Below are 25,955 nucleotides of genomic sequence, written 5' to 3' on the forward strand. Positions count from 1 at the left end.
ATAATATAAATGTTTTTCCTTAACATGGTATTATCAGTGCCATGCTATTAGCAGCTCCCAAACTGACTAGCCCAGCCCTTTGATGGGTCCATTTCTATGTCTATGTGGTTAACAGGAGCACAGTGACATTATAAAATAGATAGTGGAACTGAAAGATACTACGCACTTGAGCAGAGTATGCCTCTAACCAATATGAATTTAACTGATGACTTATGATATAATCAATAGGCAAGATATTGGGAGTGGCATCATGTTATGCAGTTAAACCAATTAGGCTGCATACATTAAAAAACAGAAACCAAAAAAACTGCCCTTTACCAGAAGCAGCAGTGCATTACTTCAGTTTGGCTCTGCAGCATCTATAAGGGTTGGCCACTTCAGGAGGACTTTTTGGCACTTTTACTTAAAGCCAATTCAAACAGTTATTCGGTAAAAGCACCAGAAGCGCTCTGCTAAAGCACCCATTCTTTACAGATGTCAGATGAGCTGGGTTGAAGTAATGCACTGCCTGCTCTAGGCATGTGCAAGACTTGGCATAGGAATGCACCAAGTTTAAAGTGCCAGTTTTTGCAGTTGTTTTATGTCTGCAAGCACCCTTACATACTTACTTGGCATGTATGCAGGTGTTGTACACTTTATTTTACCTTTTTGGACATTTACGTAAGCTGAAACTGGAAACAGCCTGCTACAGTGTCAACAGCCTCCAGTGAGGTCAGAGTACTGCCATGCAAACTAACCCCACAAGTTAGGTAAGAGTTATAACTACAACAGAGATGCTGGACGGTTGTATTAAATATGATGCAATGACCATCACACAATATGTAATTCCTTTCCTATTATAGATTGCCTGTATAAGCAAACTAACCCTACTTCAAAATCTGGTTTGGTCAAGAAACTGTAAACGGGGTCCTTTTCCCTAGCTGCTGCAGGTAGGAAAACTGAGTCGGGTTACAAGATCTGATTATCTAGCAGGACTCCCTCCCCCAGTTTGATTCCTAATCTGAGAAGAAATCTAGGAGCTGCTTCTTCCTCCCTCATGTAAAGTGCCTGCGAGTCATCCTGGAACACCATTCCCAGAAGAGGATGGCTGTGCTGCTTTGGACCCAAATTGCAAAATGCAAAATTTCCATGGAGGGTTCAAACGTGCACTTAGCTCAGCAGAGGTCTTCTAAAGAGCAGTGTCTGCAGGCTAGTACAGAGGTCTACTAACTGAAATGGGAATGAGAAGGGACAAAAGGACAGTTGGACTTAAATTTCTATACTACTCTTCTTCAGCAGAGGCTGCTGCTGTACAGGGCTGCAACAGTCAGGGGGGATAAAAATCAACAATTAAAAAAATAAAGTCAGTTTTTTTGGTTTAAATCTTTTTTTTTTAAAACCTATCTAAAGATTGTTTTAATTTATGATATGTTAAAGCTCAAAGATATCATCATGGAATAGAGATTATAGCTTCTAATTATATATAATTTGAGACAATATATTTATGTAATCTTTTTAGAAAAGTTTTATAAAAAAAAGTCACAACAGGCTATAAACTATATTAGGGGCTCAATCTTGTAGAGTTCCCAGAGCCTCCTCTACGGATTAGCAAAGATTAAGGAAAACCACTCTATCCACTAGGACTCGGTCTAAAAGATCACATTAAGCATCTCTGTCATGCTTAGTTTCAGTTCTCAAACTCTGGATTTGTCTCCAGAGATAAAATCCTTGTTAACAGCAGTATATGGAGATGAGAGATAAAAGACCTGATTTACCTACCCATTTGCCCTTTTGTCTGTGTGCAAGTTTGCATACACAGAGTCAAACCCTTACTTCTCTCTAAAAGTACAAAGATTCAAGGAAGTTAAATGAATAAAAGATAACAAACAACAAGAATGCACCTTTTGTAGGAAACAGTTATTAAAAATCAAGGCTTCCTGACCAGTGATTTAAATTGATTTGATTTAAAGCAAATCCACCCTGCTGCAACTGTAAGCACTCTGACCAGACTGCCAGCTGACCCAAGACACTGAAAAGGTCACCCAATACAATCAATTAATGTTATATGTTTTCCAAAACCCATGGAAGTTAAAATGCAGGAAGATTTATGGTAGGCACAATGTTAAAAAGGTGCTCTAAGCGAGAAGAGGAACTAGAAGATTTAGCATTTGTAAATGTCCCTTTGCTTTTGTGTTAGAGTACAAATTATGTTCCCAGACATGTGACTATTAACAGTGCATGCAATGTGAGCAGGTTGAAAACTGGCACCTTTATGTAATAAAAACTTGAGGGCTTTGCCTTACAGCTGGAAGTAAGAGAAATGGTTGGCTTTGTCTTTTAAAAAGGAACATGAATGCTTCTCAGAGAGAGCACTACTGGCAATAGTCACTGATTTTAGATGCATCAAGGAAAAACTTTGGACACTAGTTTTCTTGCCAGTTGCCTTACCTCTAAACTCTCCTGTATGGAAATATCATTGAGGCAACCCCTGACAATCAAATTCCTTCTGTCCTGGATAGGCCAGATTCTTTGGGTAGATGTGATATCTTATTAGACCAATTGAGTAGTTGGAAAAATGTTCTTTGTGAGCTTTTAGGTACAATCACCCTTCTTCAGGCATAGGGAGTCTTTGCTGTTCTGAGACCTCAGAGGAATGAAAGAAGTTAGAAGTGTGACAGGATGTCAGTGAGAATGTAAATGGATAGAAATGAGGAAAACCAAAAGGTAGAGAAGGGAGGGGAGGGGGGGAAACAGAGGGGGCAAAAGCCAAAGGTAAGGAAGGGAGACTTTACTGTAGTAGTTATCCAAGGTAAAAAAGAGGCTGTCTATGAAGAAGTAGAGCTAGAAATTAGGAAGACAAAGGGTAGAAAAAGTGGGGAGGCAAAAGAGAAGTGTAAAAAGGCCAGGTCTGGCAAGTACCTGGTGAATCAGATGTCAGGCAGGTTGTAATGTGTCATAAATCTAATATCCTGGAGACTCTTAGTTACAATGGTAGAGGATCTCAGAACCAGGACATAGACCAAAGCACCCAAATATGGTCATATTTCAGTGGCCATTAAAGTAGCGAAAGAATTGTTACAATCAGTCAGATAGGATGAGAGGAAAGTAGAGCTGAAAGGGACCACGCAGGTCATCTAGCTCAGCCTCCTGCTCAAGGCAGGACCATCCTTGACTAATCCATCCCTTTTCATCATATTCAGACAACTGCAAGTAGCTCCTGGCATAGATTTATAGATTTTCACATTGGAAAGGACCAGAGTATCATTGCATCTGAGTTTGCATACCATGGACTATTACATTTCACCCAGTTCCTCCAATAATGAGGCCAATAACTTGGATTTGAGGAAGCATCCTCCAGGAAGGCATCCAGTCTTCATCTGAACACATCAAAAGATGGATAATTCGCCATTTTCCTTGGCTATTCAAACAGTTACCCTCAACTGTTGAAAAATCTGTGCTTTATCTGACTTATTCTGGCTTCAACTTTCATTTCTTATTACAGGTAATTACACAATAGTTCCACCTCCTCCTGCCAGAGATCTCAAAGCCAAAAGTTCCTCTGAGATTTCTCTCTCTCTTTGCAAGATCCATATAAGGCAATTAAGTAGGGTGCAATTAAGAAATCATACGGGATACAAGGCCAGTAATATGCTAACAAGAACTTAAGAAATTTTTATTAGGGATGGGAAATCAGTTGGAAGCTAAGCATCTGAGGAAGAGTTAGACTGCACTTTGACAAGTCATATGACAAACATGTTAAACAATCATAGTAAATAGTGTGAACACAAAGCAAGGTCCAATTCAATATTTGCTTGCCTATTCAAACAGTGCAAAGCCTTGCCATTTTGTCAGTTTGGAGATTATACAGGTAACAGGTAATAATACCATGATGTGCCTTGTAGTCTAGCTCCATATGCCAAGTCCCACAGACAATAAGTCAGGTTGTCAAAATGTTAGTGGGGACAGTAACATTTTCACATATTCAATGTATTGCATGGAAAGCAAGAAACAAGTACAGTAAATACTAACCCTTTAGTCCAGCTCTCTTCGTAGTGTCAATAGTTAAAAGAATATCTATTGCATTTTGGGCATTCATGGATAACTTCTCTTCACCCTCAGGCCAAGGAATATCTACAAATAAAAAGAGATACAATTTGTCAGTAACTCAACTAATGCAGCAAACTCTTGAATTCAGTTCTAATGGGAGATGAATTACCTCTTTTCAGAATATTTTGGAAGACTTGTTGTGGTGTTTCATCATTAAAGGGTGGAATTCCTGTTAAAAACTCAAACAAACAAACTCCAAGAGCCCACCAATCTACAGCAGAACCTAAATAAAGGAGAGAGCCACGCAGTTAGCACAAAGGAATGTTGCTTAAGCTGTATTTCGAACTATACTTTGAAGTCAATTACATCTGCAAACTACATTGCCTAAAACCAGACCCGAGCAGAAATTGAAAAAAAAGGAAGTTCTGTAAAATTTCTTGGGAGGCAAGTATATTATGAAATATTCTGAGAATCTATTAAAGTAGTAGGGGGTTTCAAATATATACAGCCTTATATTAAAAATGTCTGTATATTTCTCCATGTTAATGATTGCAACAATATTTACTGATAAATGATGGACAAGTGTACTGGAATAGCTTAATTGCCAGGTCTTGCACAATATAGTTGGTGTACTGACAACAGTTTAGAATCACTCATGAGAGGTGCTGTCTTGGGGCAAGAGAAAACTTGCAAAAGAACAATTTTTATGTCCTCTGCAATTCAAGATGTGCTCATTTTATTCCCAAACAAATGATCAATTACTCTACAAAACCCGAGATATTGATATTTTCACTAGCCTAAGACATTGTTCTGCCAAAATATCGAAGACACTGCAAGCAGATTTCTGCTGACGAAGACAGTGGATTTAGTCTATTTTACTAAGGCAATGTGAAATTATTTAGGCTCCTTTGTCATTTGTTTCTAAATAGTTCGTCCCCTCACACCCCAACACACAGCTTTTACCAAACAAATGCAGTCAACCCACTTAAGCAAGCAAAGCAGACCAGGCACCACTAGCCAGCTGCATGCATTCTGCGGTTTTTGCATCTTCAAGCCATGCCCACTCCATTCCGTAAAGAACCCAGGATACACTTACTGCAAAAACTGGCTTGCACAGAAATCAAAGGTTGTCTTTTCCCTTAGTCTAACAAAAGAAGTAAACCCCAAATATTTGTACTACTTGTAAAAGCCTCTTTTTGTAGGTTGATCTTTAAGATTTCCTAGATTTCTAAGCAGTTGTAGCTATAAATTAAACTAAACAGATGGGTGAAATTTAGTTTTCCCTACTCAATACAGCAATAAGAGTGCCTCACCCAGCTAAGCATATTAAAGCAGTGAAATCCCATCCAACAAACATATTTGAACGTTTCAAAAAACCTTATGAACTTTAGTCAAAGTCTAATAAGATCACAACTCTAGTCAAAGTATTAAAGAAAAAGATTTCTGCAACTACTTATTCTTCAAGACCTGGACAAATGAATTGTATCTTGGTGTTATCATATACCTTCCCAAAGGGTAAAAACTTCTGTATGAATAGCCAAACACAGGGTCTTGAACATCCTACCCTTCCTAGCCATGTAAGATATTAAAAGCTGATCTAGAGGATAAAAGGTTTTAATCCATCTATTTATTCTGAGTGGGTACATCTACATGAGACACTTTACTGCACAGTAGACAAATCTACTGCATGGTAAAAAGTGTCACCATCTACACGTGCGACATTTACTGCACAGGGATGGTGTCTCAGCCCTTGCTTGGATCTGCTGACCAGGGTGCAGGGCTGGGAGGCAGGCAGCTGCCTGGGGCAGAGGACTGTTTCCCAAGCCCCGCCCCTGCCAATTGGGGCACAGGGTTTGGAGGCAACTGCTTCGGAGATGAGACAACTCCCCCTGCAGCTCAGGCCTGACCCCCGTGTCCCCTGCCAGCCAGGGGCTGGCACCTGGGGGAACCTGGAGCTCCTGGCTGCTGTAGGGGAGCACATTAAGGCAAGAGTAGCCCTGCATAGCTGTGCTGTCAATGGGCGCATGTGTAGACGTGCTCTGTGTCTTATTCTACTGAGCATCTTTTTCCATCTACCCCCCCTTTTACAGTTTCTGTATTTTGCCTCTTGTTAGCCAGAAAGTCTTGGAAAGTAGTATGCAATGACTGTAGCCCAAAAGGTGTAGATCTGGCTTCCAGTGACCTACAAACAGTACAACTGAAGCTTATTAATAAGTTGGATCTCAAGAGATAACGCATTATTATCTGGTTCACTTATTGTATACGTAATTTTATATAGCAGTATCTTTATTGGAAAGTGTGATCTAGTTATACTTTGACTGCTCATAGTTGAACACTTTCTATAAAGTATTAGTGGAAACTCACCACAGGTCAGAATCCCTGTATATGAAAAAAATGAGTTAGGCATATTAAAATTACTGCAGAAGTTAATTTATCAATGTAAGAGTCATAGTAAATATTATCAATTTTGTTCATTGCTGGAGTAGCTTGTTCAGTTTGTTTCTGTGGCGCTTTCCGAGTCCTCTTAATCACATACACATGAGTTTTTCTAAGCATTGACATAAATGTGCTTGGAGAAAGTTTGGAAAGGAACTAGAAATCTCTTAGCTGCATTCCTTAATGCCCTCTACCTCGAGACAGGATGGAGTTCGTTAGTGACAGAGGCTTACAAGTGAGTTGAAGCCTCCTGATGTTTGGGATAAAAGAACAATGCTTCTCAGATATGGGGTAGGCTAACAATTTTACAGGTCAGTACCTTAAAGAAAATGCCAGTTTATTCCAAATTACAAAGCAGGCAAGTCACAGTAAATGGTAAGCAACTGAAGATGCCCTTTGCCAATTTTAGAATGTAAAATAGGACATAAATCTGTTTTCCTATTAGAAATCCATAACAATCAGAACTTTTTAAAAAAAAACAACATGTTCTATACATTTACGGTAACTTCAGCAATTGAGGTAACTGATTTTTAATTACGTGGAGGACAGCCACTTTATAAACAAGACCATTTCCGTGGGTCAAATCTGGGGGTGAAGCCCTAGTTCCATGAATGTGAATTTTTACATTGACTTCAGCGAGGCTTGTCTTCATTTAGTTTCTTTGTCTGGGTCTACCACATACATCCTGAATAAGCCATTCTATACCTCAGTTTCTCTGTTTTTAAACGCTGTTAATTATACCTGGCAGTAGAGATGCAGCAGTTTAATGTAAGGGATATCAAGATTCTTAGCTGGAAGGCTGTGTGGAAGTAGAAGTGCAAGGTGTAATGCTATATCATGATTAAGTAAATAATGGCTTTTCTATTTACGTTACAGTTAAGTTGTAAGATATTCTTGAACTTTTTCTTACTACATTTTAATACTTTTGTAAAATATAAAGTCCACTAGTAAGCTGTTCAGCAGCAAATTAAAACAACTTTCAGATCAACTCAAAATTCTGTGATACCATACCCTGGATTTTTAATTTGTCAATTTGCAAGATTTGCAATTTTCCTCTCAATTTGTCTTTCACTTCAGTCTGACCCCATTATTACCGCCATTTAGTGAGTTTCTATTTTATTTCCTTTACAAAAATCTTCTAATCTGTTACCATTTTCTACCAAAACTAACTGTATCTACCACAGCCAGCCAGCCTGAATATGTAATGGGAATGCTCATTAAGTCAGTGGTATTTCTTTTGAGCTCATAAATACCACAGATTAATTCAATCAACTTAAATAAAGCCTCTTATTAAAAATGTGACTTTATATTCATAGATTCATATTCAACAGTGCTTTTTAATATCAATCCCAAAATAAAATTTTCAAAATAAATGGCTAAAGCCAAGAATAAGAGCAAATGTCAGTTATTTATACGTCTTTTAGGGCCTCAAGAGGAAGACAAGGGTTTAGAGGCTTAAAACAGCTAGAAGCTTAAACTCCCATCTATTTCAATGGGAACAGATGCCAGACACTGAAACCCCCTTAGAGATGGTTTTGCATCTTTAGACCCCCTAAAGATCTTAAAAAAAAATAAAAATCTGGTCTGAAGTGTCTACAGATTTGGAGTTCCAGATACTACCCACTTTCTTGCATTGCTAAAATGGTTTCCTTACCATGAGGCTTTGCTAACAGCAATTCAGGTGCCAGGTAGTCTGGAGTTCCCAAAATACGTTCACCTTCCATGGGGGCAGCCCCTCTTCTTACACTCTTTGGAGTCCTATATGGTGTATCAGCATCTCCTCCGTGCGGCGTCTTATGCCACATAATAAAAAGTTGCAAATGTCAAACACAGCCCACAGTGTACCCCTAGTAACAATACTGACTATAGCTACACTTACATCAAGCCTTTTGTTGCATGACTGTCTCAATCAAATCAAAGCATAAAGGGATGAGCAATGTCTGTTCCTTCATTTTAAAATTTTTCTTTGGCCTCCTGCTCTTTTGTCATAAAAGCAGAGAAAATGATCTGAAATGCAAGACTAAATCTGCTTTTCTTACTGCCATTAAACTGTCTCCTCCAATTTTGCATCTTAAAGGTCATTTACCAAATGGATTGTTCAGATTCTAACCACTTTAGCAGTAAAAACTCAATATCCAGCTTCCTGACTCAAGCAAGTGTGTGTATTCAATGATTTTTAGACTATAGTTACAGTTAAATTATCACCACCAGATTCCCTATATCCTGCATACCAGTCTGAGTTTATAAACAAAGGTTTTCCTATTTAAACCGCCAGCCCCACTGACTTAAGCCTGGAAATCAAGCAGGATTCTTTCTGGCTTCCATGTTCACCTGCAATTATAATCTGCAGGCAGTTCTGTACCAACTTAAACCTGTGTGATGATTGCTCTCTATAGGATTAGACAGCTGGAACTGAGGACATCCTTCGAAGGCAATGGGATTTCAACAAGTGCCCCCCAAAATGGTATTTACCTTGTTTTTATACAGCTGCACCCTTGCTGAAAAGCTGCAATGGTAATCTTTCTCTCTCCACTAGAGCATGTCAATGATACCTTGTGTCCTTTAGTTTCCTTTCAGAGCACTTAACACTCACTTGATCTCCACCTTTTTTCTTGATGCAGTAGTCTAATACACTATACACAATCATATTAGCCACAATACCCACCAATATAGGGAGGTATATGGGTCCAATCTGATTATAAGTTGTATATTTAAAAAATATGTATTTTTTATAATAAAAGCATACACATATCTGTAACCATATTCACATGCTAAGCATAAGATCTTCTCATACCATGCAAGTCCACAAGGGAAAAATCACCTGCTTCCCTGAACTATGGGGTCTGAGTCCAGCAAAGTTTCACAGTTGGTTTAAGTCACAGTGAAGGAGGGGTTTGTAATCTAAACAAGGCTTTCTCTTTTCTAAAGAGAAAAATACCACCACTAGGCATTCAACGAATATGGTTAGAATTGCAAACATTTTAGCACTTCTGAGTCAGCTGTATGTTCACCTTCCTTCTCAGCACAGTTATTCAGTTAAGCTTCTGCGATACCTCAACAGCAATATAACAGTGGACACCGCAGACTGAAATGTACTTTTTTCCCCACCCCCAACCTTTCCCTCCTCTCAGAGTCTTACTAAACATAAGAAGTTTCTCAAATCCAGACTGTGGAGTTATGTGTAAATTTAACAGCAGTAATTTTATTTTACATATATCAGTAGGCAACCACCTCACATCCTGTAGATCAGCAGTTCCCAACCTTGAGCCCAAATGAGGGTCATGGGGGCAATGCTGGTGGCCCTGCAAACAAAGGACAAGCTGGGCCGCATGCCAGGAGCTCCCCCACTGCTTGGGCTGCCGCTGCCACACTCTGCTCCCAGCTGCAGGTCACAGCAAAAAAAGGTGGGGAAAAGAAAGCCTACTCAAGCAGGAAACCTAAGGACTCCCGGGATAACTGCCCAAAGAAAAAAAAAAGCCTCAGCATTCCACAAGGGGACAGCAAGACAAAAGTAATAAGAGTATCATCCTTTCTGTTTTGTCCTCTTCCAGCTTAAAAGCAAACAATCATCCATTCCTTACAAAAGGGCAAGCCATGACAGCGTTTGTTAGTGGCCAAATTATTTATGAGACTAAAAGGCAATTATTATGGCAAGGCATATGTAAGACCCTGAATGCTGCCATGTTATTTCAGTCTGCTTTTGCTTAACTTGCAGATGGCAGCATCAAATTCATTCAGTGCTCATGTGTATATATCACTTGCAACAATACTTGGTCACATACCTGATAAGCCCTATATGATCTTCCTTTTTGTGCTGGTGTAATAGCCATGGGATAAGAGCCACTACAGGCAGGTGAAACATCCACTACATCTAAAGAAGCCATGCTAATTCTTGATGGCTCAGATGCATTGGACACATTAATTGGACTGTTATAACTTCGAAAAGCAACAACATTTTTTTTAAGGAGAGCCAACGTTTTCATCATCTCCTCTGAAGGAGAAGACGGATCAATATGAGGTTCAGCTAAGCATTTTAGGTCAGTATCATGTTCATGTTGTAAAGGTTTGCTGTCCTGGATATGTTCTTCCTCACCTCTTGAAGTATCTTGGCAATATGGTGATGCTACTAACATGGCTTCAGTTTTTGACTCCTCAAAGGAAAGGTCTTTAATACTCTTATCCAAATCTGAAAGCTGCTTTTCTAAATGGCTCTCTGTAACAGACATCTCAGGGAGGGATACATCAGAGTCCACACTCAAGATTCCAAGAGGTTTCTCATCATCAGTGCCTAAGAAACTAGAGTTCATACATTCCTTTTTATCATCTTTTTCATAATCTACATCCAAATCATGCATAAGGTTCTTGGCTATTAATGGTATAGCTGATTTTTCTGATGTTTGCTGCCTACAGATAATGTCTTTAGCTTTTAATTCACCACTTTTACAGGTCTTCCATAGGCCTCCATCACTTGAAAGCATTAAGGACTGAATTTCTGTTGTTAAACCTGTGTTTTGGTTTTCCAGGTATTCTGAAATTTGACAACCACGTTTGTATTCGGCATTGCTTTTTTTGACTTGGTTAAGTTCTTGACAAGGACTGGTGTCAACTTGCTGAAAATTTCTTTTGATACCTGGCTTTTCAAGAATATCCTCCTCTTTGATGGGATCAACCAGCCATGAATGGGGCTGCTGGTGACTGGATGCTTTTGCCGTTTCCTTTGTCAAACCAGTTTTATCTGAAACACGCTTTTCTTCCCAAGCCTTATTTTCAGAAAGACATTTCCTGACTAGATCTTTCATATCTACTGCTGTCACAGCAGCGTCAATTATCTCAGAATGCTCAATTCTTGCCTCATGCCTTTTGCCAGAGTCAGAGTCATTGCTACCAATTGGAGAGATAACAGACTCAAGTTCCTTTGTCTTTAATGTTTTAGCATCTTTGGCATGCAACAATTCCATATTAAGAAGCTTCTCCGATTCCTTATTTACTTTGCTTGTTGCAGAACACGATGCATCTTCAGTTCCCTGAGAACAAACACATTGACATATTTGAAATATTAAGACTCCAGCTTATAAGAAAAGTAATTTTACTGCTGAGCTTGAAAAGTACTTTAATTCTATCACAATGAACAGCTCCAACTTGCCATGCAATACAATAATCGCAGGGGTAGGCAACATTTTTTGGCCGGAGTGCCGAAAAAACCACAATGTCTACCTTGGAAGGTGCCAGAGTGCCAATATGCCGGAGCCTGAAGCAGCTGTTTGCAGCCTTCTGGCTGCAGCTGGCCCATGGAGCCCAGGCTGCTTCCAGCAGGGCTTGCAGCCTTCCAGCTGCCTGCTGGGAGCAGCCTGGGCTCTGTGGCTGGCAGCAGCTGCTTGGAGCCTAGGCTGGTGGTGGTGCGTTGAGCAAAATGGCCTTGCGTGCCGTGCTCGGCACACGTGCCAGGGGTTCCTGACCCCTCGTTTAAGATAAGTAATAAAAAAAACCCAAATGGAAAACAGCAATTTTGAAAGTCCGCTATTGTTTGGGATATTAGAAATGAGTTTTCTATTATGTCGGTGATGGAACAACTGTTACATAAAGAATCTATGCTTAAAGCGTGAGAATGAAAGATTACTGCAATTCTACCAGGAGATTCTGCCATATTTAACTACATTATGATTTAATTCTTAGCACTAGAGATAACAATTTCTAGGAGAAAACACAACTGGCCTATTATATTTCATATACAGAAGTGATAAAAGGAAAAAAGGCTGTTTTAATTTTAGGTAGCAGAATAGTAAAGCAGTGCCTAAGAAGCCCAGTAAGTTAGAGTTCTACGAATTCTGATTTTTACTTGGCTAAGGAAAGGTTTATGTTTTCTGTTCTTCCCCACACCTTTCATGTTTTTCCATAAATGATTTCACCAACACTTTACAATGGGAGAAATGGCATTACGTTTGTCTTAGCAATGCTTAGTAAATCACTGTCAATTCAGTGGCATGCCAAAAGAAAATAAGCCTTAACCTAAGTTAAGCTTCATGAATTCTTGTGCCTTGGCAGAAGGGTGGTCATGGTTCTTTGCCACCTCCTTAGAGAAGTTGTGTGCTGTCTTTCTCCTTTGAAGGATCCCTTACTGCCTTCACATTTTACGTAATAAAACTAATACTTGCCTCACTCACTGTAGAGCCGAGCAAAACCCAAAGAAAGGTTTTCCAGTCAGCGGACTATCCTCCAATCACATGGCTGCAGGCCAGCAAGGAGGTGGAATTTGATTTTCCTGCCCACTATATAGCACAGGATAAGCATTTGACTGGGAAAAAAGCTGCCAGGGTCTGTACCTTTAATTTGATGCAGACTGTATCCAGCTCATTTTCTCCCCAGTTTTGGAATAACTGTGGGAGACCTCTCAAAAGCTGCATGATGATATCATTTGAACCCCCAAATTTGTGCAAGTAAACTATAAAAGTAAAATTATCGTGGAGAATTGAAGCATTTCTGACCTCTGCATCTTTCTCCCACCTGGGGCTGCTACAGCATTCCGATTCCAGACTGGACAGACGTGTGCGTGAGTGGCTACTGGCACTAGAGGTACCAAACCTTTTTCTAGCTTGAAGAAGAGATGGAGTTAAACTCCTCACTGGCATCCCAGGATTTAAGGCAGCAGTATCAAGACCTGTGAGAGAACAAAACAAAACAAAACCACCCCCAACATTGCAAATTTTAAACAGCTCCTCAACCGGATATTATGGTAGAGAACTGTTCTTGTTACTTTTCCAATACAGTAAGTTCTGTGTTATAAAGAGATCTGACTTACAAAATGACTTATAAAGTACATCAAAACTACAGCAATACTTGCAATTTGTATTAGAAATACTGGGAATAATAGGTTAGGAAAAAAAATCAAAGAACCAAAATAAAGCAATTTATATGTTAAGGCACACAAAGTTATCTTAACTTTATTAGTACTGAAAACGTGGTGCACAATTTTTTTGAATTATGGTTTCTTTGGAATTGAGGAAGAATGCATCAGGAAAAATATCTGCATTGGAATCAGAACAAAACAAAAGACTACTGTTAATGACATATATTGCTGGGTGCTCAGTCTTTTAAATGAGATGCCCGCTCTATGACTGGACCATGATTTCAGTTGGTCAAATTAAAAAAAAAACAACAAAAACCAGAAAAAAGCAAATCTTTTACATTGATAGTGTTGCTCAGAACATTGTATGCTGTACTTACATAACTTTAACTGTTTACTCGAAACAGGGGTATATTCCTTTTGACCCACAGAAGTGGAAGAAACTAATCCTTGAGAAAGTTGTGAAGTGTCAGACATGGGACTTGATGTAGGTCCTTGCATCTTGCCTCCAATCGGGGTGTACTATCAAAAGCATAGACTTTATTTAAAAAAATTAAAAACATCTGTACAAAGAAAGCATCTGTGACTGTAAATATAATTATTTATACTCAGCTGAATTATAACTGCAGCTCAACTGAAGTTTCACTCCACACTTTTAAGAAACACATTCATTATTTTGGATAAAAGTCCAAGGTTACTTCTAGAACACACAGACACTAGAAATCCAGTTAAAAGAAATCCTGGCCATGCTTAGGTGACATGCAAAGAAAACCTCATTACTCCAGTGTTATTTAGTTTCTCTCATTGCCTTAAATCTAAAACACTTAGAGAAAACCAAGGACATTTATAGATGTGCTCCAGAAGGCAGACGGGGGACAGACTTTAATTAGCACAGCTCTGAGAGCCATGCTAATTGAAAGCACTCAAAGCATCCTGCGTATCAGTGTCTCCCATGCTGAAAAATGGCAGCAGGGCACTTTAAACTAAAGCTTGGCAAACATTACTCAAACGAGCTTTAGTTCAAAGCGTCCCGCCACCATTTTTCAGCATGAGGTCGCTGTTACACATGATGCTGGGGGCTGCTTGACCATGGTAATTTCCACGCTCCAGCAAACTTGATTAATTGAGTCTGCTCCAACACGCTGGAATTACAGCCTCCCTGCATGCGTGTAAATACCCCAAAATTCTAAATTACTTACAAAACCCAGAGAACTGATGAGAGACAACACTTGTCCTGGAGTACGTGAATAGTCTTGCTTCGGCTTTGCCATGGATGGTGTAGTAAGGATATCCATCATGTTTATCTCTATAGAAAGAATAACAAATTACTCCAGAAGGTCAGACTTTAGTTTTGCTGTCCAATAAATTAAATATTTTGATCATTTACCAACCTAATATGCAAGAGCAATAAAAAGAAATGTTTAGCCTAGTTGATGTACTGAGGATATGTACCAGTAGAGGCCACTACATACCAAATTAATAGATACTCCATTTAATTTTTTTCATACTCCATATATTCTTACCTATGCCACAGCATGACTTGCATTACTAATAAGATATTTAAAAGCCCACTTTAAATTTCACTGTACTGATAATATTTTGCATTTCTTATTATAAAAAATAAACAAACCTGAAGACTTTTGTTTTCAGCTTCTTAATACTATACTACACAGTTGTCAAAACTACAAGCAAATGTTTATAACAACGCAACGGGGGGGAAGGGGTGCATATGCATACAAAATCATGATGGATAATAATTAAAGATCCTAGGAATTATGAGGTGGGGCAGCATTGTGTGTGTGTGTGGGGGTGGGGTTTGGACACACTACTCCAACCAGTGTGCTGTACTTCAGTACCTTGTACTTAAATACAAGTAGTTTTAATAATGCTAGACTACCACCATTAGTAAGTAGTTTCCCATTAAGCTTGTAAAGTATGGGTCTCTGGGAGGAAAGACTGGAGGAAGATAGGAATTCCTGCCTTTAATAAAAACCCAGCAAATCTGAAAAAGTTTTCTATGACAAGAACATTCAGGTTACAGTTAAGTACTGGAAAGATAGAAAATAAAGTTTGTACGTACAACCTAACACCATTACTGGGTGCACATTTAAAGGGAATCAGTTAAAATTACAGCCTATTTTACACATACAGCATGCAAAGTTTTCCTATAATCTTAAAGGCATGCATCTTCTAGACATTTTTTATTCTTCTGTATTTACAGTAATTCTACTGACAATGGTACAATACTGTGTGGAAGACAAGACTGTCAAAAACGTATTAAATTATCTATTAACACAGGCAACCCGTAGCATCTTTATTATGCAGTGTTGAGCTATGTGGTATGCTGTGCAGTTTACTGTGTACTTATCATGGTCTGCCTGGCATATATGGCTGACTAGCAATATACAGTATTTAAGGTTGTAAAAGAAAACTATATCACCTGAAAGAATAGCTTCATCTAAGAAATAATAAGTACATAAGAGGAAGCAGCTTGGGCCATCCATAGGAGAGCCACTCTTATGATCCAAGGCTTGGAGGGAAGGCCACTCGAGGAGAGGCTGAGGGACTTGGGACTCTTCAGTCTGGAGAAGAAAGGGCTTGGGGGGGACTTAGTGGCAGCCTACAACTTCATAAACAGGGGTACCTCAGAACCTGGGAGAACATCTGTTCACCAGAGCTCCCCAAGGGATAACAAGGTCCAATAGCCATAAACTCCTGGAAGGCCTATTTAGACTGGATATAATAAAAAAATTCTTTATGGTGCATGTGTCCAGGGTCTCGAACAAACTCCCCCTAGAGGTGGTGCAAGCACCTACTCTGGACTCCTTCAAAAAGCAGCTGGATTTATTTCTTGCTGGGGTCACTTGATCCCAGCTGACTTCCCACCTATGGTGGGGGCCTGGACCCAATGATCTCATGCCCCTTCCAGTCCCTAATGTCTATGTACTCTATAAAATCTATAAGAGACCCCACTTTAGAACTAGGTTAGATGCATCAAGACATGTTCCTTTCAAATTAACATTAACAATTTAAGTTAAGCATAGAATAATTACTGGAATATATATATAACACCATCTGTGTACACAATGCTTTAGAGAGAAAACATTCCCCATTCATAAAACTAAGTAAGGAAATACTGTTGCTTTCAACAAAACCTTTTGCTGTTTGACTAGCATGTGGTGCAGTGCTAGTTACAGTGGGGTATATTTGTACAGTACCCTGCTCCCTGAGACCCTGATTTTATTTAGGGCTCCCATGTGTCATTGGAATGTGAAATAATTTTCAGAAGCATACTAGAATAATGGTGCTCAATCTTTTGGCCCCATGGCCAGATCAGGCCCTGCATGTTAGGATCAGGCTTGTGCTGCCTCCACCTGGACTTGTTTGGCCCTGTGCCTCTCTGCACCACTCTGCTTGGCTCTGCCCCAGTCGGCCCCACTCAGCTCTGCACCACCCCACAGTCCCAGTTGGGCCCACTCAGCCCTGCACAGTCCTACACTGCTCCAGCTGGCTCCGTGCACTCAATCCAGCTATGCTCAACTGTCTGTAGGGCTCTCCTCAGGTCTTGAAATTTGACAACAGGGGAGTGGCAGTCAGCCACTAACTGGGAAGCCCCATGGACTGGATTCTGATCTGGCCTGTGGGCCAAGGGTTGAGCACCTCTGTACTAAAACATACTACTTGGGCAACACCCTATTTTTATGCATCTCACCTCTGTTCAGAGTAACCCTGGAGAGGCCAAAGTCTGTCAATTTTACGTGGCCTTCATTGGAAATCAGCATGTTATCTGGCTTCAGGTCCCTGAAGATGGAGATAATGGAATAATGTTGGTCAAATTAGCATTACAGAGAAAGAGGAGATTGCAATAAGCAGAAAAAAGAACTCAAAACCAAAGATAAAGATATTTTTAGTTCTCTGTAATCAATAAAAGGAGACCATCCTTGCTTAATGCAGATTATAGAAATGTCAAATACCAGAAATAAGTGCCATAAAGTACATATCAGACACCACACTATGCCACCATACATGGCACAAGACTTCCATGTCTCAAAATCTGAGTGTGTTCTCTATCCTCCTTGCCTTGCTTCCCTCCCCACCCCAAAGTAAAATTCACACTGAGAACTGGCATTCTACCAAGAACAAGCTCCAGGGTAAAGGTAGCCTGAACTATCTAAAATAAAATGAGGAAGGAGATGAACCCTGTAGCTCTCTCTCACAAAAATGAGTGGTGGTTGGGACCCTTTGTGGGAGGGAAGGATATAGAACATGCAAAGCAAACGACCGGCCTCTGGCTAAATGACTCTGGGATCACTCTCATGGGGTTCAGTCACTCTGCACAGGGATCCATGTACTCAAAAAAAGAATTCTGGATTTTATTCCTTAATGATTACAGACCCTTTTGTCTGTCTCCCTCTCTCCTCCTGCCTTACCAGCTTGCAAGGCTAAAGTTAACAAATCTCTAAAAATAAAGATATTATGTCAGTCTTTAAACACCAAGGAAACTTATCTTGCTGGGATCCTATGACCCCAGCTGACTTCCTGCCCTTTGAGCAGGGGGCTGGACTCGATCTCCCGAGGTCCCTTCTGGCCCTGATGTCTATGAAATCTATGAAACTACATAACTTTTCTGCATTCTTATACCACACCCAGTTTTAAAACTTCCCATGGAAATAAAACCAACCCGCCACCCCCAAATGATAAATCTACACAGTGGGCTTTACCTATGGATTATCCCATGCCTGTGAAGGTAATCAAGAGCCAGGGCTGCTTCAGAAATATACTTTACTGCCATTTCTTCATCAAAATATCCATATATGTGGAGAAGAGATTTGACATCTCCACCAATAAGGTATTCCATCACCTGCCACATTGAAAGGTTTCATTTTTTAATCCAAAATATTTTTCAGTATCCCAAATTATTAATCTAAAGCTGCACACGACTTTGAATCACATTTTTTTCTTTAAAAAACAAACATTTTGCAAGGAGTAAGATTAGTAAGTAGCTTTCTTGCGGTAACTTAAACTATTTCCAAGATTGGTTACATCAGCAATATTTAATGACTTCTCTTTCTATTTACAAACGGTTAAGACTCCAGGTGGCAACAAGGACAATTAAGCATTCCTCAGATACAGAACTCATGTGTGTGCAGGATTTTTTAAATTTGTATGCCCAATCTACCTTCTGAGATCAGCTTTTCAACAACTTATAATATAATGTAGACCAACTATGCTAATTGCATGATCAAGTGGCATTGATGCCTACACAGTCAGATGGATTGCAGATTGGCTCCAGGGTCATACTCAGAGGGTGGTGGTGGATGGGTCATATTCAACCTGGGGGGAAGTGGGCAGCGGAGTCCCCCAGGGCTCGGTTCTGGGGCCTGCGCTGTTCAGTTTCTTCATCAGCAATTTGGACGGGGTGAATTGCAACCTGTTTAAATTCGCTGATGATACCAAAATTTGGGGTGAAGTGAGCATGCTAATAGGGAGGGAAAGACTGCAACAAGACCTGGATAGGTTACAGGAGTGGGCTGATGTAAACAGGATGCATTTCAACACTGACAAGTGCAGGGTGCTGCACTTAGGCAGTAGAAACCAGCAGCACACTCATAGAATGGGAAACTCCCTTCTCGAGAGCACAGAGGCAGAAAGGGATCTTGGAGTCATTATTGACTCCAAGATGAACATGGGCCGACAATGCGAGGTCACGGTTGGCAGGGCTAACTGGACCTTGTCGTGCATCCACAGGTGCATCTCAAGTAGAGCCAAGGAGGTGATCCTCCCCCTCTATGCGATGCTGGTCAGGCCACAGCTGGAGTACTGCATCCAGTTCTGTGCGCCCCATTTCAGGCGGGATACGGACAACACTGAAAGGGTCCAGAGGAGGGCCACCCGCATGATCCGGGGACTACAGGGCAGACCTTACATTGAAAGACTGCAGGACCTAAACCTGTTCAGCCTTCACAAGAGAAGGCTGAGGAGGGACCTGGTGACTGTCTATAAACTCACTAGGGGGGACCAGAAGGGTTTAGGGGAGACGCTGTTTCCCCTAGCGCCCCCTGGCATGACAAGGAACAATGGACACAAATTATTGGAGAGTAGATTTAGATTAGACATCCGCAAGAACTACTTCACAGTTAGGGGGCTAGGAGCTGGAACCAACTTCCAAGGGAAGTGGTGCTGGCTCCTACCCTGGGGATCTTTAAGAAGAGGCTTGATGACAACCTGGCTGGACTCATTTGAGTCCAGTCTTTTCTCCTGCCCAGGCGGGGGGTCAGACTTGAAGATCTACAAGGTCCCTTCCGACCTGACTTCTATGATTCTATGAAATATTCAGAACTGAGTGGGGATGTTCAGAAATCTACACGTTCTGAATTGACAATTTCTCTAGACATTGCAATGTTTCTATTCACAGTCTAAAAATTTGGGCTTCATATTGCCTTGGCAACATCAGAGCAATACAGTGATCTAGAAGTTAGTCTGAGGATGAATCTAGGGCAATGTGGGGACATACACACACATCTACTTCTCATATAGCCCATCTTACTCCATGCACCTGAAACACTAGCACAAAAACCATATACATTTTCTCATCAGTGATCTATACATGTTTTTCCATGTGCACACAGTTGCAAATTCCGCAGACTGATCACATACATTTTTCTTTATTTTCATTTTGCACCAAAAACAATGCTAGGCATTTTTAACCAGGTTAATTGTCTAGAAATATAGCATTGATGGGGAGGGAGAAGGGAAAGGGGGACTGGAATATAAATACAAGGGAGGAGTTAAAAAGGGAAAAGAAGATAGTAATCCCACCCAAATATTTTGGTTAAGAACTCATTTTGGATGAAAAAGTTAATCCCTTATTGCCAGAAGATATTTTCAAACAGTAATTTCTTTAATTAATTCTGCACTATATTTTCAAGACTACAGTAAAACTCCATAGCCCTTTATTTACTCACCAAGTAGATGTTATTAGCTGACTGAAGTGAGTAATATAAGTGCACAACAAAGGGGCTTTTGCTGAGAGCCAAAGCATCTCTCTCTGCCTGGACCTGGTGAACCATGTTTTTATTGATCATATCTGCTTTTTTGACTACCTGAAAAAACAAAGTAGACATTAATTCAGGATAATACTCATCTTAAGAACACATGCATTGCAACAGCACAAATGAGAAGAGTTAGTTTCCTACATTAACTCTTTGCCAACTCACTGAAGCCCATGCTCCATTAGAACAGCTAAAACTACATTGTATAGATTACCCTCATGCTGGCAAGGGAAGTATGGTTTTGTACATGGACACCTATCTGAGAGGCAAAAAGTAATTCTGCAATATTAAAAAATTATTTATATATTCGTTTCTCAAATTAGTTTATTAATAATCCAAGAAACAAATTGCATATAAATGTTATTGCACGTGCCAAAAGAATCTTAAGTGCTGTTCACCAATATCTGCCCACCATATGGAAGCAACAGACTTAACACAAACATAACTATTACAAGAGTAAGTTTATTAAAGAATCATGATCAGGAATAATTTTAAAACTCTGAGAAGCACAACAGATACTGCCTGGAATGCCTTAACCAGTTTCCTAATTTAATGTTTTAATAAAAGGTGTCTTAATAGAATTTTTGTGCATAATTATTTTTTCAAAAGGAGGCAAGATCAATAAGACTATACTTCTCAAAAACATATGGCATAGGTTAGTTAGAACGAAGATTCTTTGGAAAACCCAAACATTTTTCAGCTTGCATAACCAATGAATCCTGTGTTTAAGTGGCTTCAATGAATTCTAAAGATTGCTTTTATGGCACCATTTTTTTTGTGTGCAAGACTACTTATTACAAAAAAAATGTGCTTTTAATTTTATCTTCCAATACAAGGTAGCACTCTGAATGCCATTAAACTATAATATAGTTAAATACTTAAGAGTGACTAATTTCTGCTTATACAAGAAAAACAGTTACGTCAAATTCACAATCAAGTTACCTAGCAAGTACTGGTCCCCTCAGGGGAGCAGAGGGAAAAGCCTTAGTAAATTTAAGCAACTCACAATAGAAAAAAAAAAAAATCTTTTAGTTGTGACCTTTAGTAACAATACCATTTTGAATCAAACACGTCTGTTGGTTGTGCCACCTATTGTTATTGTCCACCAAAGACCACTTACAAGGTGTTAATCATATTGGGACTAACATACTTTTAGGTTTAATCTGCTAGTGGTGCTACAGCAATTGTTCTGGTTTACTCTGAATGCAGTAAGTTTAGTTGTAACAAAATGAAATCTATGCACACTGCTGTGTGATGGCACTTTCCTTGTTAATCCTTGGATCCACACAGCTCTACATTAGTTTGCATTAGCTTCTAGGCACTCAAAATAATAGTTAATGGTGGACTGTTGTGTTACTTTGCTTTACGCTGATTTTTCACACCATGTGTTCAGGATGTATGCCAGAAAGTACTGGAATTATACTAAAAGCTTCTCAATTCTTCTTGAATCAATTAATTTTGACAGCACCAATAAAAACTGTCATTGAAGTAAAAGGAAACAATGCTGAGCACCATGATCCTGCAAGTCATTAATTAATACACTATGCATTTAACTCACATAATGAAATGATTTGACTCTTGGTTTTATACAGCTGTTAATGCCATGGCAGCATGGTTTATTTCCTCTCACCCCCATTAACAAAGAGAATAAAGTCAAGTAATGACTTCTATAGAAAGACCTGTGGGTCCCTTATCCAGTGGAGCACTGCCTAATAGGAGGGGATTACACTGCAAGACTGGGATGAGCAACAAGGGCAGCAAAACTTTAGAACAAAGGCACCACAATCACCACAGATTAGTCAGTAAGTACTCATTTTGGTTCTGGTTTTGTGATACTAGGAGGAGGGTGTTTTGTGCTGTGTTAAAGAGCTTGCATACAGGAGACTTGATTGTTTTGAAGGTATGGAATTCCCAAAATGCATCAGGGCCATTGACAGGACCCAGCTGCTTATTCTTTGCCTCTCCCACAGCAGAACAGTTTCATCAACAAAGAAGGAATTTCTCCTTGGTGCTGCAAGGTCTGGTTCATCACCACAGAAAATACATCTGTATTAGTGCTGGGTGGCTTGTAAATTTCTATGATGCAAAGAAACTTGTATTTGCTAGAACAAATGCATAGACTTTCACTCATCAGAAAATGAGGACCCGCAGGGCTATTTTGCTCCCCTTGCCTCCAGCTGCAATTCCTGCTCCTGCCATGCCATGCAGCACTGCTCTGGGTGGGTGGAAGCTTCAGCCCAGCACATGGAGATCTGGCTCCAGCTCCAGCTGCCTTTCATCTGGTCCGCTTGCCCAATGCGATGGAGCAGCCCCTGTGGGTGGAGCAGGTAGAACGTGGCTGAAAGCTGGAGCCAGAACTCCATGCACTGGGCAGAAGCCACTGTGCTGAAGCTTCCAACCCACCCAGAGCAGCATGGCAGGGGCAGGGGTGGCAGCAACAGCTGGAGGGGGGGAGGCAGAACAGACCCACTGGTTCTGGCCAGAGCACAGCTTGTGGTGCAGCTGCCAGGCTCAAGACCTGCCGGTGCCTCCGAGCTGACCCAGGCAGCCTGCTGCTGGGTCATCCCCACCCATGCTGCTATACTTACCTGGCAGGGGAGACACCATGATCTGGAAGGTGGTTTTCCCAGGGTAATTGTCTCTGATATGTCCTCCATAGGAGGTCTATATTGAGCAGATTCTTTTTGGTATTGGGTGGTGGAACCGAAGCGTGCTCCATCCACTCCATGCATTGACCTGGTATTGCAGTGCTTCCAGGACCGGTGCAAAAAAACAGAAAAAGAAAAAAAAAAAAATGCTGCTAGACTGAGCTGTCATGGAGCTGCAGCAGCTAGGAAGGGTCCTTCCCCTATGGCCTGGCCCAGGCCAGCCCTGCCACTTCCCCAGCCTGCTGCAGCTCCATGACAGCCCCACCTGGTCTCAGCATAGGGAGCCAGGAGCAATCTGGCTGCATAGCTCCCACTGCCCCGCCTGAGCTGCAGTCTGCTGGGAAGGGCCCAGCCCCCACAAACCAGCCCAGGCTGGCCCCTCCATGTCTGCTCTCAGCAGCGTCTGCAGGTTGGGCTGGCTCAGTCCTACAGCCCCAGCTACAGGCAAGGTAGGCGGACCACGGGGCCATGTGGGCTGACTCTAGCCCTACCCCTGACCCTGGAGGGGATGCCTGACAGGGGCTGCTCTGCCCTGGCCAGGCAGGCCCTGGTTGGGGGGGGCAGGGGGGGTGAGATATTAAACCCCACTCCCTCTCCTGCTTTGCTTCAGGCTGTGGATGGCGCTGGCCATACACCCTAACCACTGCTCAAGCAGAAAGCGGGGGGATGCCCGACAGACTGCTACATGGGGAATGTCTGTACACCACTGGCCAGGCAGACACCAGCTGCAGCCCCCCAGTGAGAAGGGGGAGGGGGTGTGGAAATAAATCCCCCTCCCTGCTCCCTTTGCCTCAGGTGCCATGGCAGGCTGGTGTCTGGCTACCCCCCAGCCTCGGCTCCAGCTAGAGAGCAGAGGGGTGGGGCCAGCCCTGCTCTCTGGAGCAGAGAGCCCAACCCAGTCCAGGGCTGCAGAGCATGCTGGGATGCTGGGGGACTCTGATTTAACATAAACCAGGAAGGGGTCTGGGAGAGAAGTTCCATAAACTAGTTTGACCCAAATCAGTTAAGTATGATATACTACATTCAACCAGGTTTATCTTCAACCAGTTTCAGCCATTTTGAAACTTGTTTATGTGCACTTAACTTCTGTTACAGGTCTAAACCAGTTTCTGATCACTTAAATGTCTTTATGTGCAACTTCTGTCCCTAGCTTGAGATAACATAGCAGTTCAGACACCACTGCTGCCAGGAGCTGCTTTGACCCCTGTCAAGAGGACAAGGCGGAAGTGAGTGGCAAGCCAACCTGACAACACAGCCAAACTGAAGGGAGGGAGGAAGGGGTTGAGTGGGGCCACCTGTGAAGGAGCAGCTCATTGCTTATTGATGAATCAATTCTCTTTAACCTCTGGCTATGGGTACTAGTCCTCCCTGGCCCTTCCCCGATGCCTTCCAGTTCCTGCTGGGGCACTGCATGGCTTCCCTGACAGACTGCATTCTGGCCTGTGCTAAACAATAACTGGTAAGCTAACCAGTGATCACTGGGCTTACCCATTAAACAATTAAAGTATAACTTCATGGTCCTCTGCTATGAACTGAGTATTTCATAGTGCAGCTCCTTGACATTCCGCCTTTGCCCAGCTAGAGGAGCTGAAGAAAATTAAAAAAAAAATGCAATTACTTGTTGTCTCATTCCATACTTGTAGTCTTCATAAAGGTAAAATATTTTTTCCCCCACAACTTTGACACGTCATTTTCAGCTGCTGCCCTTGGTTCCTTCAAGATGGATAGCCATTTCCCAGTTTAATTCTCCACAACCCCCTATATCTTGGGGAAAAGCAGTGGACTGTTGGTCCTGTATAAGAAATGGAATCATTTACTTTCAAGTGCCTGCATATTCCATTTTGAGAGATGAGAGTGCAAGAAGCAAGCAGCTTTGTAAAGGAGGAGGGGGAAAGGATATGAACATGAAAACTAATAGCTTTTTATGATATTGGTGAGACTTGATACTGTAGAAATATAACAGTATCAAATGTTTTACTCTCCATCATAAAGGGCAAACTGGGAGAGGGGCAGTTAATACCAAGCAGAAAGCAAGACAAGAACTAAGAGACACGCACTGAAATAATCAGGCAAATTAAAACAAGCAAAAGGAAGTTATGCGTCTGCAACATATTTGTTGCCACAGGACATTGTGGAGGCCAAAGAGCATAGAAGAGTCCAAATTCATGGAGGCCAGGTCTAGCAAGGGCTACTCACCATACCAGTTAGGGATGTATATTCAGACTTAGGACACCTCTAAATCTGTGACTGCTTGTGCTTAGGAGAGTGCGACATGGGACAGATCACTCTGCACCTCCAACCACCCTCTCCTTTTCCTGTACACATCTTGAGCATCTACTAGATGGCCCTTTGGTCTAACTCAATACAGCAGCTCTTATACTCTTAAGAGGTCCCTAGGTCCACCCAACAGTGTCAAACAACCAATACCCAAAAGTGGTGGTTTAAATACATGACTGCAGATCTATTGCAATACAGCACATAATATTTATTGGCACTGCAACCCTAAGGATAACAATAGTTTTCAGCAGGGTTGATAGGACGCTTGCTGAGTGGCTTCAGGACAGCTGTTGACAGCTAGGTCCTTATGCATCATCAACAGCTGTCATTCTTGCCTGTATTGGCAGTTCTCCTGTCAGACCCCCTGGTATAAGGGTATTATTCCCAGTTTGTTGGGATCTTGCAGTAAAGTCTTGATGGCTATCCAGGACATCTGGGTTCCCTGATGACACTTCTTACTAATTTAGTTTACAGCATAGGCAGAGAAGAGAAGCACTACCAGGTCCTGTTCTGGTCTTTGTAGATGCCTTCTCTGGGTTCATTCACTTTGACACAGCACTGCATTAACTTTCAGAGGTGTCCCCCTCTATTTCCAATGGCAGTGCCCTCTAGAGGTCTGCTTGCCAATGAGATGGGACTGGACTTGGAACACTCAAAACAAGGCAATCAAGTCCA

General features: G+C 41.2%; 1 protein-coding gene and 1 non-coding gene across 7 annotated transcripts in view; one reads left to right on the forward strand and one right to left on the reverse strand.

Annotated features, from left to right (window-relative positions):
* MASTL (microtubule associated serine/threonine kinase like) overlaps window positions 1-25,955 on the reverse strand; it is a 32,677-nt gene that overhangs the window by 1,693 nt on the left and 5,029 nt on the right. The window contains exons 2-12 of one of the 6 annotated variants that reach the window (XM_090047403.1): window positions 24,492-24,590; window positions 20,269-20,406; window positions 18,025-18,164; window positions 17,016-17,104; window positions 14,503-14,609; window positions 13,684-13,825; window positions 12,945-13,117; window positions 10,245-11,486; window positions 8,117-8,255; window positions 4,196-4,309; window positions 4,009-4,110 (exon numbers count right to left, since the gene is read on the reverse strand). In XM_090047403.1, coding sequence (XP_089903529.1) covers window positions 4,009-4,110; window positions 4,196-4,309; window positions 8,117-8,255; window positions 10,245-11,486; window positions 12,945-13,117; window positions 13,684-13,825; window positions 14,503-14,609; window positions 17,016-17,104; window positions 18,025-18,164; window positions 20,269-20,388 — 2,368 coding nt within the window. In that variant the 5' untranslated portion in view covers window positions 20,389-20,406; window positions 24,492-24,590. Of the gene's footprint in view, window positions 1-4,008; window positions 4,111-4,195; window positions 4,310-8,116; window positions 8,256-10,244; window positions 11,487-12,944; window positions 13,118-13,683; window positions 13,826-14,502; window positions 14,610-17,015; window positions 17,105-18,024; window positions 18,165-20,268; window positions 20,407-24,491; window positions 24,591-25,955 lie in introns of those variants that run through there. The other 5 variants (XM_090047402.1, XM_090047405.1, XM_090047406.1 and 2 more) reach the window with 5 other exon arrangements.
* Window positions 22,936-23,128, forward strand: LOC149865014 (U2 spliceosomal RNA). The gene has a single exon (XR_016442783.1). It is a non-coding gene; the product is annotated as a U2 spliceosomal RNA (small nuclear RNA).

The sequence above is a fragment of the Crocodylus siamensis genome, chromosome 5 (genome assembly GCF_052110815.1).
Source record: "Crocodylus siamensis isolate JL-2025a chromosome 5, ASM5211081v1, whole genome shotgun sequence".
Classification (NCBI taxonomy): Eukaryota; Metazoa; Chordata; order Crocodylia; family Crocodylidae; genus Crocodylus; species Crocodylus siamensis.